We start from the raw sequence: 11,961 nt of genomic DNA, 5'->3' as shown, positions 1-11,961 counted from the left end.
AAACACATAAAAAGGAAAAGAGAAACCACCGGAGTGAAGGATGAGGACGAGTGTGTGCGGCGCGTCGGCTCTTCCCGGCTGCCGTCCCGTCCGGTTTGTGAGGAACCTCCCGCTCCCCGCTCCCTTCCTCTTCCCCTTCCTCCTGCTCCTGAGCGGCGGCAGCAGCATCATCAGCATCGGCGCCGTTCCTTCTCCCTTCCAGCTGGCCCCGGACACCCCGGCGCCAGCTGAGCCCACCCCGACTCGGGCGACACCTCGTCCCAACCCTTGCGAAGGCCGACCCTGTCTCAACGGGGGCTTCTGCCTGGCCCTGCCTTCCCCCGACGGGCCGGGGGACACCTGGGAGTACACCTGTACCTGCAGCCAGGGCTTCACCGGACGCAACTGTGAGGTAAGACGTTCTTCTGTCATCCGTCTGTGTGAACGGATAATCGGTGTGTAGAAGTGAGAAAAGAAGTGAAGCGGTGGATCTGAGGGGTTTCTGGGTCTTCATTCACCTGCAGGTGGATTCATTCTGAGGCTCCAGGTGTTCATGACATCATAAAGCAGAGCTGTGTGTGTCTACGCTGACAGAAATGACCTGTTTTCTTAGCATTTATTATTTGTTCTTATTTATTTTGGGGGAGCATCATCTTCCTCTGACATGAAACATCATCATCTCTCCAAGTGGGGGGGGTGAGGGTGGGGGGGGTTCATCCTCAATGAAAGCTGAATTAAATTTGTGATTTGGTTTTTATGTTTCCAGACCGATGAAGACGTGTGTTTTCTTCCTCCCTACTGTGGGATGGGATATGTGTGTGTGTGTGTGTGTGTGTGTGTGTGTTTTTTTTTTTAAAGGAAGCATGTGCTGACAATGAGACATGGAGACAAGTGCTGCGTTGCTGTGGCAACAGAAGGAAGGGCAACGGCAGGGAGATGAAAGTGAAGACGATGTGTTTGAGCGTGCGAGGTCCTGCCCGTTGAGTGTGTGACATGTTTTTTTTAAGCACTTTCATTCTTTTTTTCCCCCCACTTTTAAATCCATCTGAAGTTTCATCAAACCCATTTGATAATATCAAGCATGTCTCTGTCGGGTGTAAATTCTAACTTGCACATTGATAAGAACTCAAATATCTACCAGTCCATCATCTGGAATACTTACGGTCAGGCCAGAGCACTAATCTCCGCGCTGCTGCCGTGAATAAGATAAGTGCTGCTCTCTGGCAGCTTTCACAACATCTCGTAAAGTTTTTATGTCTGTCTGAGTGATGCTGGAGCCTCGGAAGATGCTGGCCTGTCTCTTTTGAGTCTTTGTTTTTGTCATTGAGATAACAGTTAGCGAAAATATTTTGTAGCAGTCCCTTCATAAAATAGACAAAAGATAAATAGACTATCTCCGTCATTGCATTCCATTACAACATCACTGAAGATGTTCTGAGTTCTGAGGCGACCGTCTGGTCTCAAAAGCTCTTCTGCTGGATTTCAACAAATTCATTTGAGCATTGAAACGGAACGTTTTGTGTCTGAGCCTCAGAAGCTCAATATCCAGCCAGGCTTCTGAGTCATACTGAGGTTAAAGAGAGCGACTGCCAGCAGCAGAGAGGATAAATGAGTCTCCCTCCACATCACGGAGGGGAAACAGCAAAGGTGACCGGCTGAGCTGTAACAGAACCACCAACAGGTGGCAAACCAGAGCTTCCCCTAGTGGAGCTGGGTTTACATGTAGGTTTGCACACTGTGTGCTCTCTCATTTTGTGTATGCAAGCAGTGGAAAGGATGTGCATTTCGAGATGAGGGTCTAGTTAGGGGACGTGGGATAGGATCTCTCTGTTCTTTATGAGCATCACGGAACAGAAAGAAGAAAAAAAAAAGATGTTAAGAGAATAAAGAAAGCGTGAGAGGAGAGCAAAGAGTGCAAAGAAGTCCTGGATTTGGAGCAGAGTGATGACATGGTGGTGTAAATGAGTGTAACTGACATGTTCTCATCCTCTTCTTCCTGGCGTTATCTCATCGCCGGTGTCAAAATGTTCGCTTGTTTGCCAAGCAGGAAAAGAGGAAAACTCAATCTGCAAAAATTCAATTTGTACAGTAAGTGCAGGATTACAGTCACGCCGATTCATTTAATGATATTCCTTTGCATTGAAAAAAAAAAAAAATTATCTGGCAAAAGTTGCTAATCCTTCTTTGCAGCCCCCCCCCCCCCATCCCTCACGCTGCATGAATCAAAGCGGTGCAAACCGCAGCAGCGAGCACCATGGGAAACAACACCTCTGTGCTTGTTAAACTAGCTTTAATATCACCCTGCACCCTTTTCCCCCAGAAGCCGTCTTGTTGGAATTCACTGCCACCGGTCTTCCTGCGAGTTATTAGCCTCTAATTCTCCAACTTATTCATTATTAAAAGGCCTGTTGTGTTGCCATGATGGATTTGGCAACTTGCCTCACAACACAATGGTTCTGTAGCAACACAAAAACAACCGTCTGTCTGGAAGCAAGTCCAGGGAGCTCTAGCTGGGGTTGATAAGCCCTTCAGCAAATGAAAGCAGTGGATCATTGGTGAACCTGGAGAGCGGAGTGAGGGTTATGGTCCCCGGCAGTACAAACAGATATTTTCCTCAAGTGCTTTGACTGTCTCCCAAGTGAGAGTTTATTTCTCATCGCCGTTCTTCTTGCTCTCGACGCCTCTTTCTGGAAAGATGTTTTCTCCCTCACAAGTTTCCTCATGTCGCTGTGATCGTCATCTGGCACCAGTCACTGTCTCGGATCGCATTCAGGTGTTGTTTGATCCATGAATTTTCATGATTTTGCAGAGAGTCACAAGTTGGATACCGCACCGTCGGAAAAATGGAGGGAAAATATCTAGCATGGGTCTTGTCAAAGGTGACAAAATTAGCTTAGCAGGATGAAATCATACAACGAATACAGATCGATCCTGGTTGAGTTGATCCGTATTTGATCATTTTGAATCACATAAGAGGTAAATCATTACAGGTTACTGGGAATCATGTCCATCCGGTTACTGTCGGCTTCCCGAATGAGGAGGTTCTAGTGTTTGGAGTGGTTCATCCAAACACTGGTTCATCTATTTTTCGCTGAGCTGTCGTTGATATTCACGCGGACGTCCTCAGATGTTATGAGATTGAGCAGGCTGCCTTTGAACGGGACGGCCCGCGGCCAGTTATTTCACTCATTTCCACATCACACGACACGCGGCCGTTTGATGGTGGGGAGATGGGAGCGCGGTGGGCTACTGATATAGGTGACTGATACACACCTGCTGTCGACACGAGTGCCTCAGCGCAAGGTGCTCAAAGTCAGCAGAGAAGCCGTGCGTGGGTCGTCAAGGTGTTGATGTCAAGTCCAATGCCAAGTTGTGTCTCCATCCTGTTCACCCTCACGACAACCTTCTGCTCCGACATCGTCGTTACCTGACATAGGGTTTGGGCCCTTTGTCATCTTTTTTTTTATTTTTGCCTCATTTCCTCATCCAGACATCAGACACTGGGCTGCAGGTTGGGACGTAGTTACGTCTCAGCGGACGACACATACGCGTCAACATGACGCAAACTCTGATCCGAGCTTTTGGCACGTGGATTGGGGTCCGACACTTTTTTCCCGGCGGATCACCCTCTGCTCCGTTGCCCTTCTTATTTAAAAAGACGCCAACAGATGCAGAACAGACGCCGCCGTCGCCCCCTCACGATCAGACGACTTGTCAGTCAAGTCCATCTGAAACTATGGCCTTTAATGAAGCCAAGTGGGAGACCAGCCAGCAGGCCATAGTGTGTGTGTGTGTGTGTGTGATTTGCAAGCCTTCTCTGTTGGCTGCTGACAATGAATACCAGCTTAAACCGAGCCGAGGAGAGGAGCAAGGCGCCGTCACCAGCCCCGGGGTGTTAGACGGAGATTATCTGGTGTTAACAGCTGGGCCAGGCTGACAGTCGATAGGAGAGCAGAGGTTTGTCCGTCTGAGGGGGATTGTGCTTAAAAAGTATTTTTAAAAAAGTATGTTTTCAGCCTGAAATAATGAACACGTTCAGCTAAAAACTGCTTTTTCCAACAAAAAAACAAAAAAAAGGGACTCTGGAAGCTCAAAATATTCAATGAATACAAAATGAAGAGGATCAGTTGGTGTTGGATTAAATTACATAAACACATAATTAATGTTTTTTTTTAAAAACTCAACCCAAGAGAACTCAGTGGTTATTAGAGGAGGTGTTTTGGAAATGCTTGAACATAATTGGTCTTCATCCTCAGCAGAACTGTCTTTATAACAGCATGAAGCGTTCATAATGATGTTGTGTTGGTTACTGACGGCCGGCGGTGAGACTTAAACCCTGGGGGGGGGGGATCGGCTTCTCGTCCCGAGGGAATCGATCGTTTCCACGGTTACGAGTCCTGCTGATTCATCCACTTCCTGCGGATCCACCGTGATGACGTCAGTCCCCGTCGATCAGCAGTCGATCGCCATCGGGGGGGGTTTTTATATGGCTGGCTTTCTCTTAAACAAAAAAACCCATTCAGAACAAAAGATATTAAAATTACCATAGAAATTAAGTGTCTTCCCAACAAACTGATAAACAAATATGTGTGATCACATATTTCTTATTCACAGGTAATAAAAAGGGAGAATCTATTTATTTCTGTTTTCTATCTCTGTCACCTCACCTGAAGGCCACTGTTCTTCAAAACCGTCTTTCGTCTCATCAGAATTACTATATTTAGTTAAAAACGCAATGATTTAGTTCAATCAAACCTTGCTTGAGTTAAACAACCTGAAAAGTGAGCCTGGATGCTTTTTTTTCCCAGACAAACCAGCAAATTCTAGAGAAGTATTTATTTTTTTATGAAGGCCTTTTTCACTCCAAAATGACCTTTAATGGACACCAATTAAAACTTACAGCGTCAGCTCACCTCCGGCGTTCATAAAGTTGACCGGACACAACTTTAATCGCCTTGTTTTGTTTTTGTTGGTCGTTCGCGTCATCGTTCTACCTGCCTTTTGCTCATTTTCCCTGCAGGCGGTGGGGCAGATCGTGTTCAGATGGTCCGACGCTCCCGAACCAAACCAAATCTTTGTCCTCGCTGCCGTCATTTTAACAGCATTTTCCTTCCACTTTGGAAAGAAAGGCGGTGGGAGAACAGCAATGACACACATCCGGTGTCACCCCCCCTGCTGAGGGACCCAATTTCTATTGCTGTGTCTCCATTCCTTGTCTCCATGGAAACAGAGCAACTAAAACAGGGGTGGGGGGGGGGGTAAAAGATCAACAGGTTTAGAGTGCGTAAAGCGCAGAATAAAATGTCACCGGCGACTTCTTTTTTTACATCTTGTCGACGACCTTTTATCCCCGACAAAAGGAAAACGGATGAGGTCACATGACCCACATGAAGCACGTCTGTTTCTCCTTCCTGCGATCCGAGCGCGTAATGGCCTTCCTGCTGTCACATCCTGAGAGGCAGGTAAGATGAACGGCCACGATTTACGTCAGATCTTTTTGGTGACAACTGGAACAGGATGTTCCACCTCCAGCACTCCAGTGACTAATTCCCTGTGGCAGCAGGATGGGCTTCGGACCCATTTTTAGCTTGACACGCAGCAAAAGAGGAAACATGGTTATCTCCACAGCTGCGAACCTATCAAAAACAATAAAAAATGTGATCTGAAAATCAAACACACGCCGGTCGCCGGCGAGCAGCAGAATCCCTAGAAAACGCCTGGTGTCTTTGATTTTACTTGCAAGAACTGTTTTTGCTTTCACGCCAACGCCCGTTCCATTCCTGTCAGCGGCGGGTGTCACCTTCATTCAAACGGTGGATGTCATGTTTAGCAAGGAACCTTCTGTGTATGTGGGTCACAGCGAACAGCCAGCTCGCCAAATTAAATCCATCTCCATCAGTCGCGGCCTGAGAGAGACTGACTTTTTTATATGCGTTTTCTGCAGAGGAGAGACATTTATTTACGCTGTAATTCACCATTTGGACGCACAAACCCACACAGTACCTACAGAATGGTATATTACTACCGTGTTTTACATTAATAACTCATGTTCCTTCTACTTAGTAAGTCAGATCACAGTGGGCAGCAACGTTTTATGCTGAAAGTAATGAAGAAACAGCGTGCGATGCAGAGAGACAGCTTAAAAAGCAGGAGGAGGGCCCCCTATCCAAATCATTAAGTCTTCTGTGTAGCACAGCGGAGTCTGCATCTGATTTAATGGTTTTGGCAAGACAAAAGAGGAAGGAGAGGAAAAAGAGCTGTTCACCCAGTGGTGTTAAAGCTATAATGTCCTTAACATGTGATGAGTGATTTACACACTGGAGGGGTTTAAGAAAGCAACACTGATTTTTTTATTTATTTTTTTGCTGAATTTGAGAAAACATTTTCTCCATCTGAAAATTCTTCCTACATCTTTATGTTTGCGGTAAATTCTCAACGGACGAGGTTTTGGTTTTTGACTCAGAAAAGACAATTTATAGAGAAAAATAGACAAAAATTCATCAGGCCAAATATAATCCCAAGTGGCCACCCTCTTGTTAGGCTCAGCCGCCGCTTTAAAAAAAAAAAAGGCGAGAGGATTTGGGGAGAAAATGAATTCTGGAGGAGCGCCACGGCCGGGTCAACGCGTCCCAGATCGTGCCGTTGGCACGCTGGAGGCGTGCCAGCACTGGGGGCCGAGCCAACGCCGGCGATCAGCCTCCGGCTTAAACGCTGCTGAAAACCTGCGAAGACGGCGTGAACATCCTCCACACACTCCACACGGCTCCTGGCTGACGAGTCTGTCGCCGTCCCACGGGAGCGGAGGCAGCGGCGATCCATCAGGAGGAGGATTACTGCTGGCGTCAGGCCTGACACCCAGCAACCAGAGCCTGAGTCGGTGGTGTTGTTTCTGCTCCGTCACAACAACAACAACAACAACAACACCATATGTAACAATAATGACAATATTTTATTGCACAACTGTGACATTAAGATTTGATGATTTAATAATCAGTAATCAGACGGGTTCTACATTTATATATTGATTCTGGTTGTAGAATCACCTGTATCATCATCATCATCATCGTCATCATCATCGTCGTCGTCATCATCATGATCATCGCCATCGTCATCATGAGCGTTACTCTTCTGTATCAATGAGTGTGACAGCACTCAGGTGCTCTCACCAGAGGCTTCTTGTCCTGTATGTTGGGACTGGGACAACCAACACACACACACACACACCTCATGCTCTTTTTAGTATGCAGGAAGCTGCTGGTTTTCTTCATGGGGGTCAGGTCACCTGTCTATTAGCCCCCAGGCGGTGCAGCAGCTGCGTCATGCGACCTGCGGCTCTGGAATAGTTTCGTCCAGAACCCTGATTATCATCTGGGTCGTGTCGGTTTGACCGTGGACGCAAACAAGCAACGGTGGGTGCAGACCAGAAAGAAAGGAACCTAAATCCATCAAGGGTGATTGTGGGAAATGCAGGATCCAGTGTTTTTGGTGCCGCTTTGGCAACTCTGTTTGGATTTGTCTCCTGGTTTTATGTGTGTGCGAAAAGTAAATACAACAAACTCAAGATGCATGTTTTTATTCTTTCGATGTGACTGAAAACACTCTGACGCAGGCCTGATATGGTCACGCTGTCCTCACGAGAGAAATGATCTACCAAGCAGGCGGATTGGCTGTCATTGGACCGTTAAAAATCGGCAAACTGGAGATGTAACACCAAAAAAAAAAAAAAAGACCCTCCAAAAACACTTGTAGTCTGTCAGTGCTTGTACTCCAAGAGAAGCTTGTGATAAAAATCGCAAAGAGCCTGGAAGCTCCTGATGCGTTTTGGTGCCTATCTGATAGAATAGAAAGGAGACAACTGCGTCCCGATGCCGAAAAAGAGATGCTTGAGTCGCCTGCAGCCCCGGCTCTGCTCGGATAGGTATAAATAGAGTCGCAGCACCTCCTCTCTTCAATCATTCTCCTCTCACTTAGTATTCTCCTTACTCCTCTTCTCCTCCTCCTTGTCTCTTGATCTCATTTTCTTGCATCAATCCCGTTTCTATCGCTCTGCCTGCTTTGGCGTTTGGCAGGATTGGGAGGTAATTGTCTATGGAGGGGATGGTGTTGGGCAATCATGGGGAATATTTAAAGTCATTTGTTTGATGACAGAGCGGGAGGCCCCCGCGGAGCAGAATAAGCGTTCTCCTGCTGCGCGTCGGCTCTTGACTGACAGCTTTTTGCACAAAAAAACCCCCCCACGCTCCAATAAAAACAGAAAAAGGTATGAAAGTGCGGCGATCTAAAGGACGGTTTCACCTCATTATCATGTGTTGTTGTTTTTTGCTTTCTATCTTTCCGCCACTCCTCGATTTACATCTCTTTATGCATCACGGTAAGATTGAATTGTATCAAAGTGCTCGGACACGTGTGTGAAGGCTTCACGGCTTCCAGGTTTTTTGAAAAAAGGAGTTGCTCTTTGAAGCCACCGGGCCAGGAAGTGATAAAGGAGTCTGAGAGCGACGGAGGCACGGTGGACGCTTTGAAGTGCAGAAATAGATAACATTAAAGGCTCGCTGCGAAAAAAAGAAAAGAAAAAAGAAAACATCGTTTCTGGCTGCGATGCAAGCGTTGAACTGTTTCACAGGACGGTCCAATAACTTGGATGAATGTTAAGCAGATGGCTGCAGATTGAAGATCCTTTATCCCACAAAGGATTTTGGGCTGTGGATTTTTTGGAAAATGTTGTGTATATAAATACTGTGAATAAAAGAACGGTGTCATTCTGACAGCCAGCAATTATTCATCCTCTTTTTGGATTGGTTTTTGAAAAGAGATTTTATGACTATATACACCGAATTTAGCCATTTCCTCATTCTTGCTTTGATTTTTTTTTTTTAAATTCATCTCAAACCCCTGAATGACACCACGGGTTCTTATTTAAGAGAGAGGATGAAAAAAATAATGCATCTTTCCTGGAGATGCAACAAAATAGTTATCTTGGGACATCATTTTCTTCGTCTAGATGTCATGAATTTGTCTTTCGGTTCACATGCCTGGTTAGTGGTGTAAGCGGGCAGCTCTGGGTGAGTGAGCATTATCCATCTTTCTGCTGCTACACTCCCTCTGGGTTTGCTGCGAATAATAATGTGTTTTTATGAGGCTTGCATGATTGGCTGCACACGCTGGCTTGTTGCTCGTCTCCACATTGTCACATTTTCACGATCTATTTGCATGTGGTGAATCGCCCTGTCCAATCTTTGTGTTAAAGTTGGAAAAAAACCCAGAATCTCTCCTCCATTCCATGTCCAACAATGGATCCGATTCCTCCACCTACTGTTACGCCATTAAAGATGCTCACTTCCTGCCTCCATCAGCTCTCACCCGACCTTTCAGAGCTCCTCATAATGCATTCCCTCATTCCAGCTACACGTGATGTGACTGAGATCGCCACCTCTTCCTGCTTCCGCGTCGTCTGACATTCATCAATCATTCCACAGACAGGAGGTCTGACAGCTGACACTCTCCATTTCACTTTTAAGTTATATCCAATTTGGTTAAAAAGGATAAAACAGAACCGAACAGTGACTGAATCCTCTGTAAACCAGTTTTTTAAGGGATAAAAATCTAAAAGCGGAGGCGCTGCACAGGAAACGTATCAGCAGATTGCATCGTTGGAGTTGTTGCTGTTGGTTCTGCAGGTGCTGTGAAAAAACCAGGTCAATATATTTCAGGATTTGTTCCACTTTGCCTGAACCATAAAAAGACGTGGGCGTGTGGATCGTTGCTATTTTCAGTTTCTCCTTGTGCTAAATCAGACTTTAGTGTTGCCACATTCCTGTTTGTCACCAAGTTTGTCTGTGACGACAGGAAAAGGCTTAAAGCTTTTAGTTATCTGTGAAGTAATATTATAAATATTATAATATGAAATCAAGTATCCGGTTTCCTTCTTCTTTGGTCTTGACTGTTCCCGGCTTTTAGTGATAAAAGCGAGCATTAAAGCCATGTCTGTGTGATGAAGTTGGATCATGAAGGGTTTCTCTCTGGGTGGTTTTCTGACTGACGGGTGTAATAAATCATAACAGGAATAATATCTACCCGGGACGCTGAAAGGATATCAGTTAAATGCTAAACATAAAGCTCATAACGCTGCATAATCCTTCTTTTGAATAGTAATGAGTTAATATTGTCAGGGGCACGGCGACTTCTCGTTTAATAATAAAAAAGTGTCATGACCTACAGACGCTGAACATCGTCAAAACATCTACTTCCTTCATCCGATTTTCCAGTTCAAAAGACGCACCTCAGCCAATCCCAGGAAAACGGACAGGTTTCTAGTCCGTCACAAGGTTTTTACAGGCAAACTATTTAACGCTCAAATCCTCCAGAGTTTTAGGAATCTTCTCCCAACCTGACAGCTGCTGGATTACAGGAAGAAGCACAACATGTGGCGGGAAATAAAATTATAATGGGTGTCCTTATGGTGGGATGCTAAGCACTGAAACATCACACTGGATAGTCTGTTCTTTATCACCACATAACATAAAGTGGCTATAATTTCATGATGATGACATAATTATAATTTATAACAAAGATGGGTAGTCATGTTTAAGTAGTCATGAAAATCGAAATTTCTTCTTTTCTGTCACAGAAAAAGTTTTTTGGTTGTTTTTCCTTTAAACTGTACATTTTGCAGGAATGTTTTGTGACCTACAAGAGTTGGAGGTAGACGCATGCAGGTGGATTACATGTTATGCAGATGACGTCACCTGTAAGGTGGAGGTAGGGGAGGGTGTAGCTAGACAGCAGAGGATGGTGGTGTGGAAGATTAAGAACCATGTGGTCTAAGATGAGAAAGGTAAGAAGTGTCGCGCTACTCGTAGACAAGAGGTTGAGACAGGCTGTTGATGTGCAGGACAGACTCCCAGAAGGTCGGACTACAGTGCGTCCTCGTTTTTCGCCGTTACTGTGTTCCAGGAATCACACGCGATTCACAAATTCCGCGATAGAACGACAAACTATTTACCTTATTATTTATATATTATTATTTATTTATTATTTATTTATGATTATTATTTATATTTATATTTATTTATAATTTAAACGTTTATGAACCCTCCCCATACTGATTTTATGTCTGTATGACCTTTTTCCATACTCATTTCGACTGTTTAAAGCACTTTTGTGTCTCACGCAAGTCCGAGACTCACAGAACGTAGCGCACTTCCGGAATGCCGTCAAGCCAATAGAATGCGTGTACGGTATCACGTGACTGCCTACCAAAAATCCGCGATGAGGTGAAGTCGCGAATGTTGATGCACTAATGTATTACAGTGTTGAGGATGACGACTCCTGATGGGACAAACGCCAAGGCAAAGGAAGAAGTAGAAGCAGTGTGATATGAAACGCTTCATAGTCTTAACATGCAAAGAGATATTCTAATGCATTTCCTTGCACAGTATATATTTATGCATCTTCCTCCCGCTGTATTCTCTGGAAGGCTCTTGTCTTTCCATTAACTAATCCAAACCACCTCCCTGCTTTGTCGATTGCTTACTCTTCAGTTTATTTGTTTTATTTCATGCTTCATTCGGCCAATTTCTTGCAGCTCGGCTGAGTCATTCTGCTCATAAAGCAGAGATGCAGTGTGGGGACTTTCTATCTGGACATAAAGATAGAAACTCAGGAAGTCATTCTGTAGTTCGGCACATCCCTATGGATAAATGATATATCTGCAGGAGGGTATTTTTCACTTGTTTGATAAAGTTAATTATGCACCGGCAGCACTTTTGTGAGTAGTTTCTTGATTTCCGGGTCTTCTTCTTTTCTTTTTTTTCTGATTTGATCACGTTCCGAAGCTCAAACCTCACAAGATCCCTCTGTTGGAGGAAAACGGCTCCATTGAGGGATGATTTTCATGTATTATTTTGTCACTATCATGAATTAAAGATCTTGTATTAACTGGGATTGCGGGCTCTCATTAAACACTGCACATTTGTGATAAAA

The 11,961-nt window shown here is 44.9% G+C and overlaps 1 protein-coding gene across 1 annotated transcript in view; it reads left to right on the top strand.

The window, feature by feature from the left end:
- Nucleotides 1-34: 34 nt before the first annotated feature.
- dner (delta/notch-like EGF repeat containing) overlaps nucleotides 35-11,961 on the top strand; it is a 37,780-nt gene continuing 25,853 nt past the window's right edge. The window contains exon 1 of the mRNA XM_068317958.1: nucleotides 35-391. Within this exon, the coding sequence (XP_068174059.1) occupies nucleotides 41-391 (351 nt within the window). The 5' untranslated portion in view covers nucleotides 35-40. The remainder of the gene's footprint in view (nucleotides 392-11,961) is intronic.

The sequence above is a fragment of the Antennarius striatus genome, chromosome 6, assembly GCF_040054535.1.
Source record: "Antennarius striatus isolate MH-2024 chromosome 6, ASM4005453v1, whole genome shotgun sequence".
NCBI lineage: Eukaryota > Metazoa > Chordata > Actinopteri > Lophiiformes > Antennariidae > Antennarius > Antennarius striatus.
The sequence above is the reverse complement of the archived record's forward strand: the minus strand, read 5'-3'. Positions and strand labels throughout refer to the sequence as shown.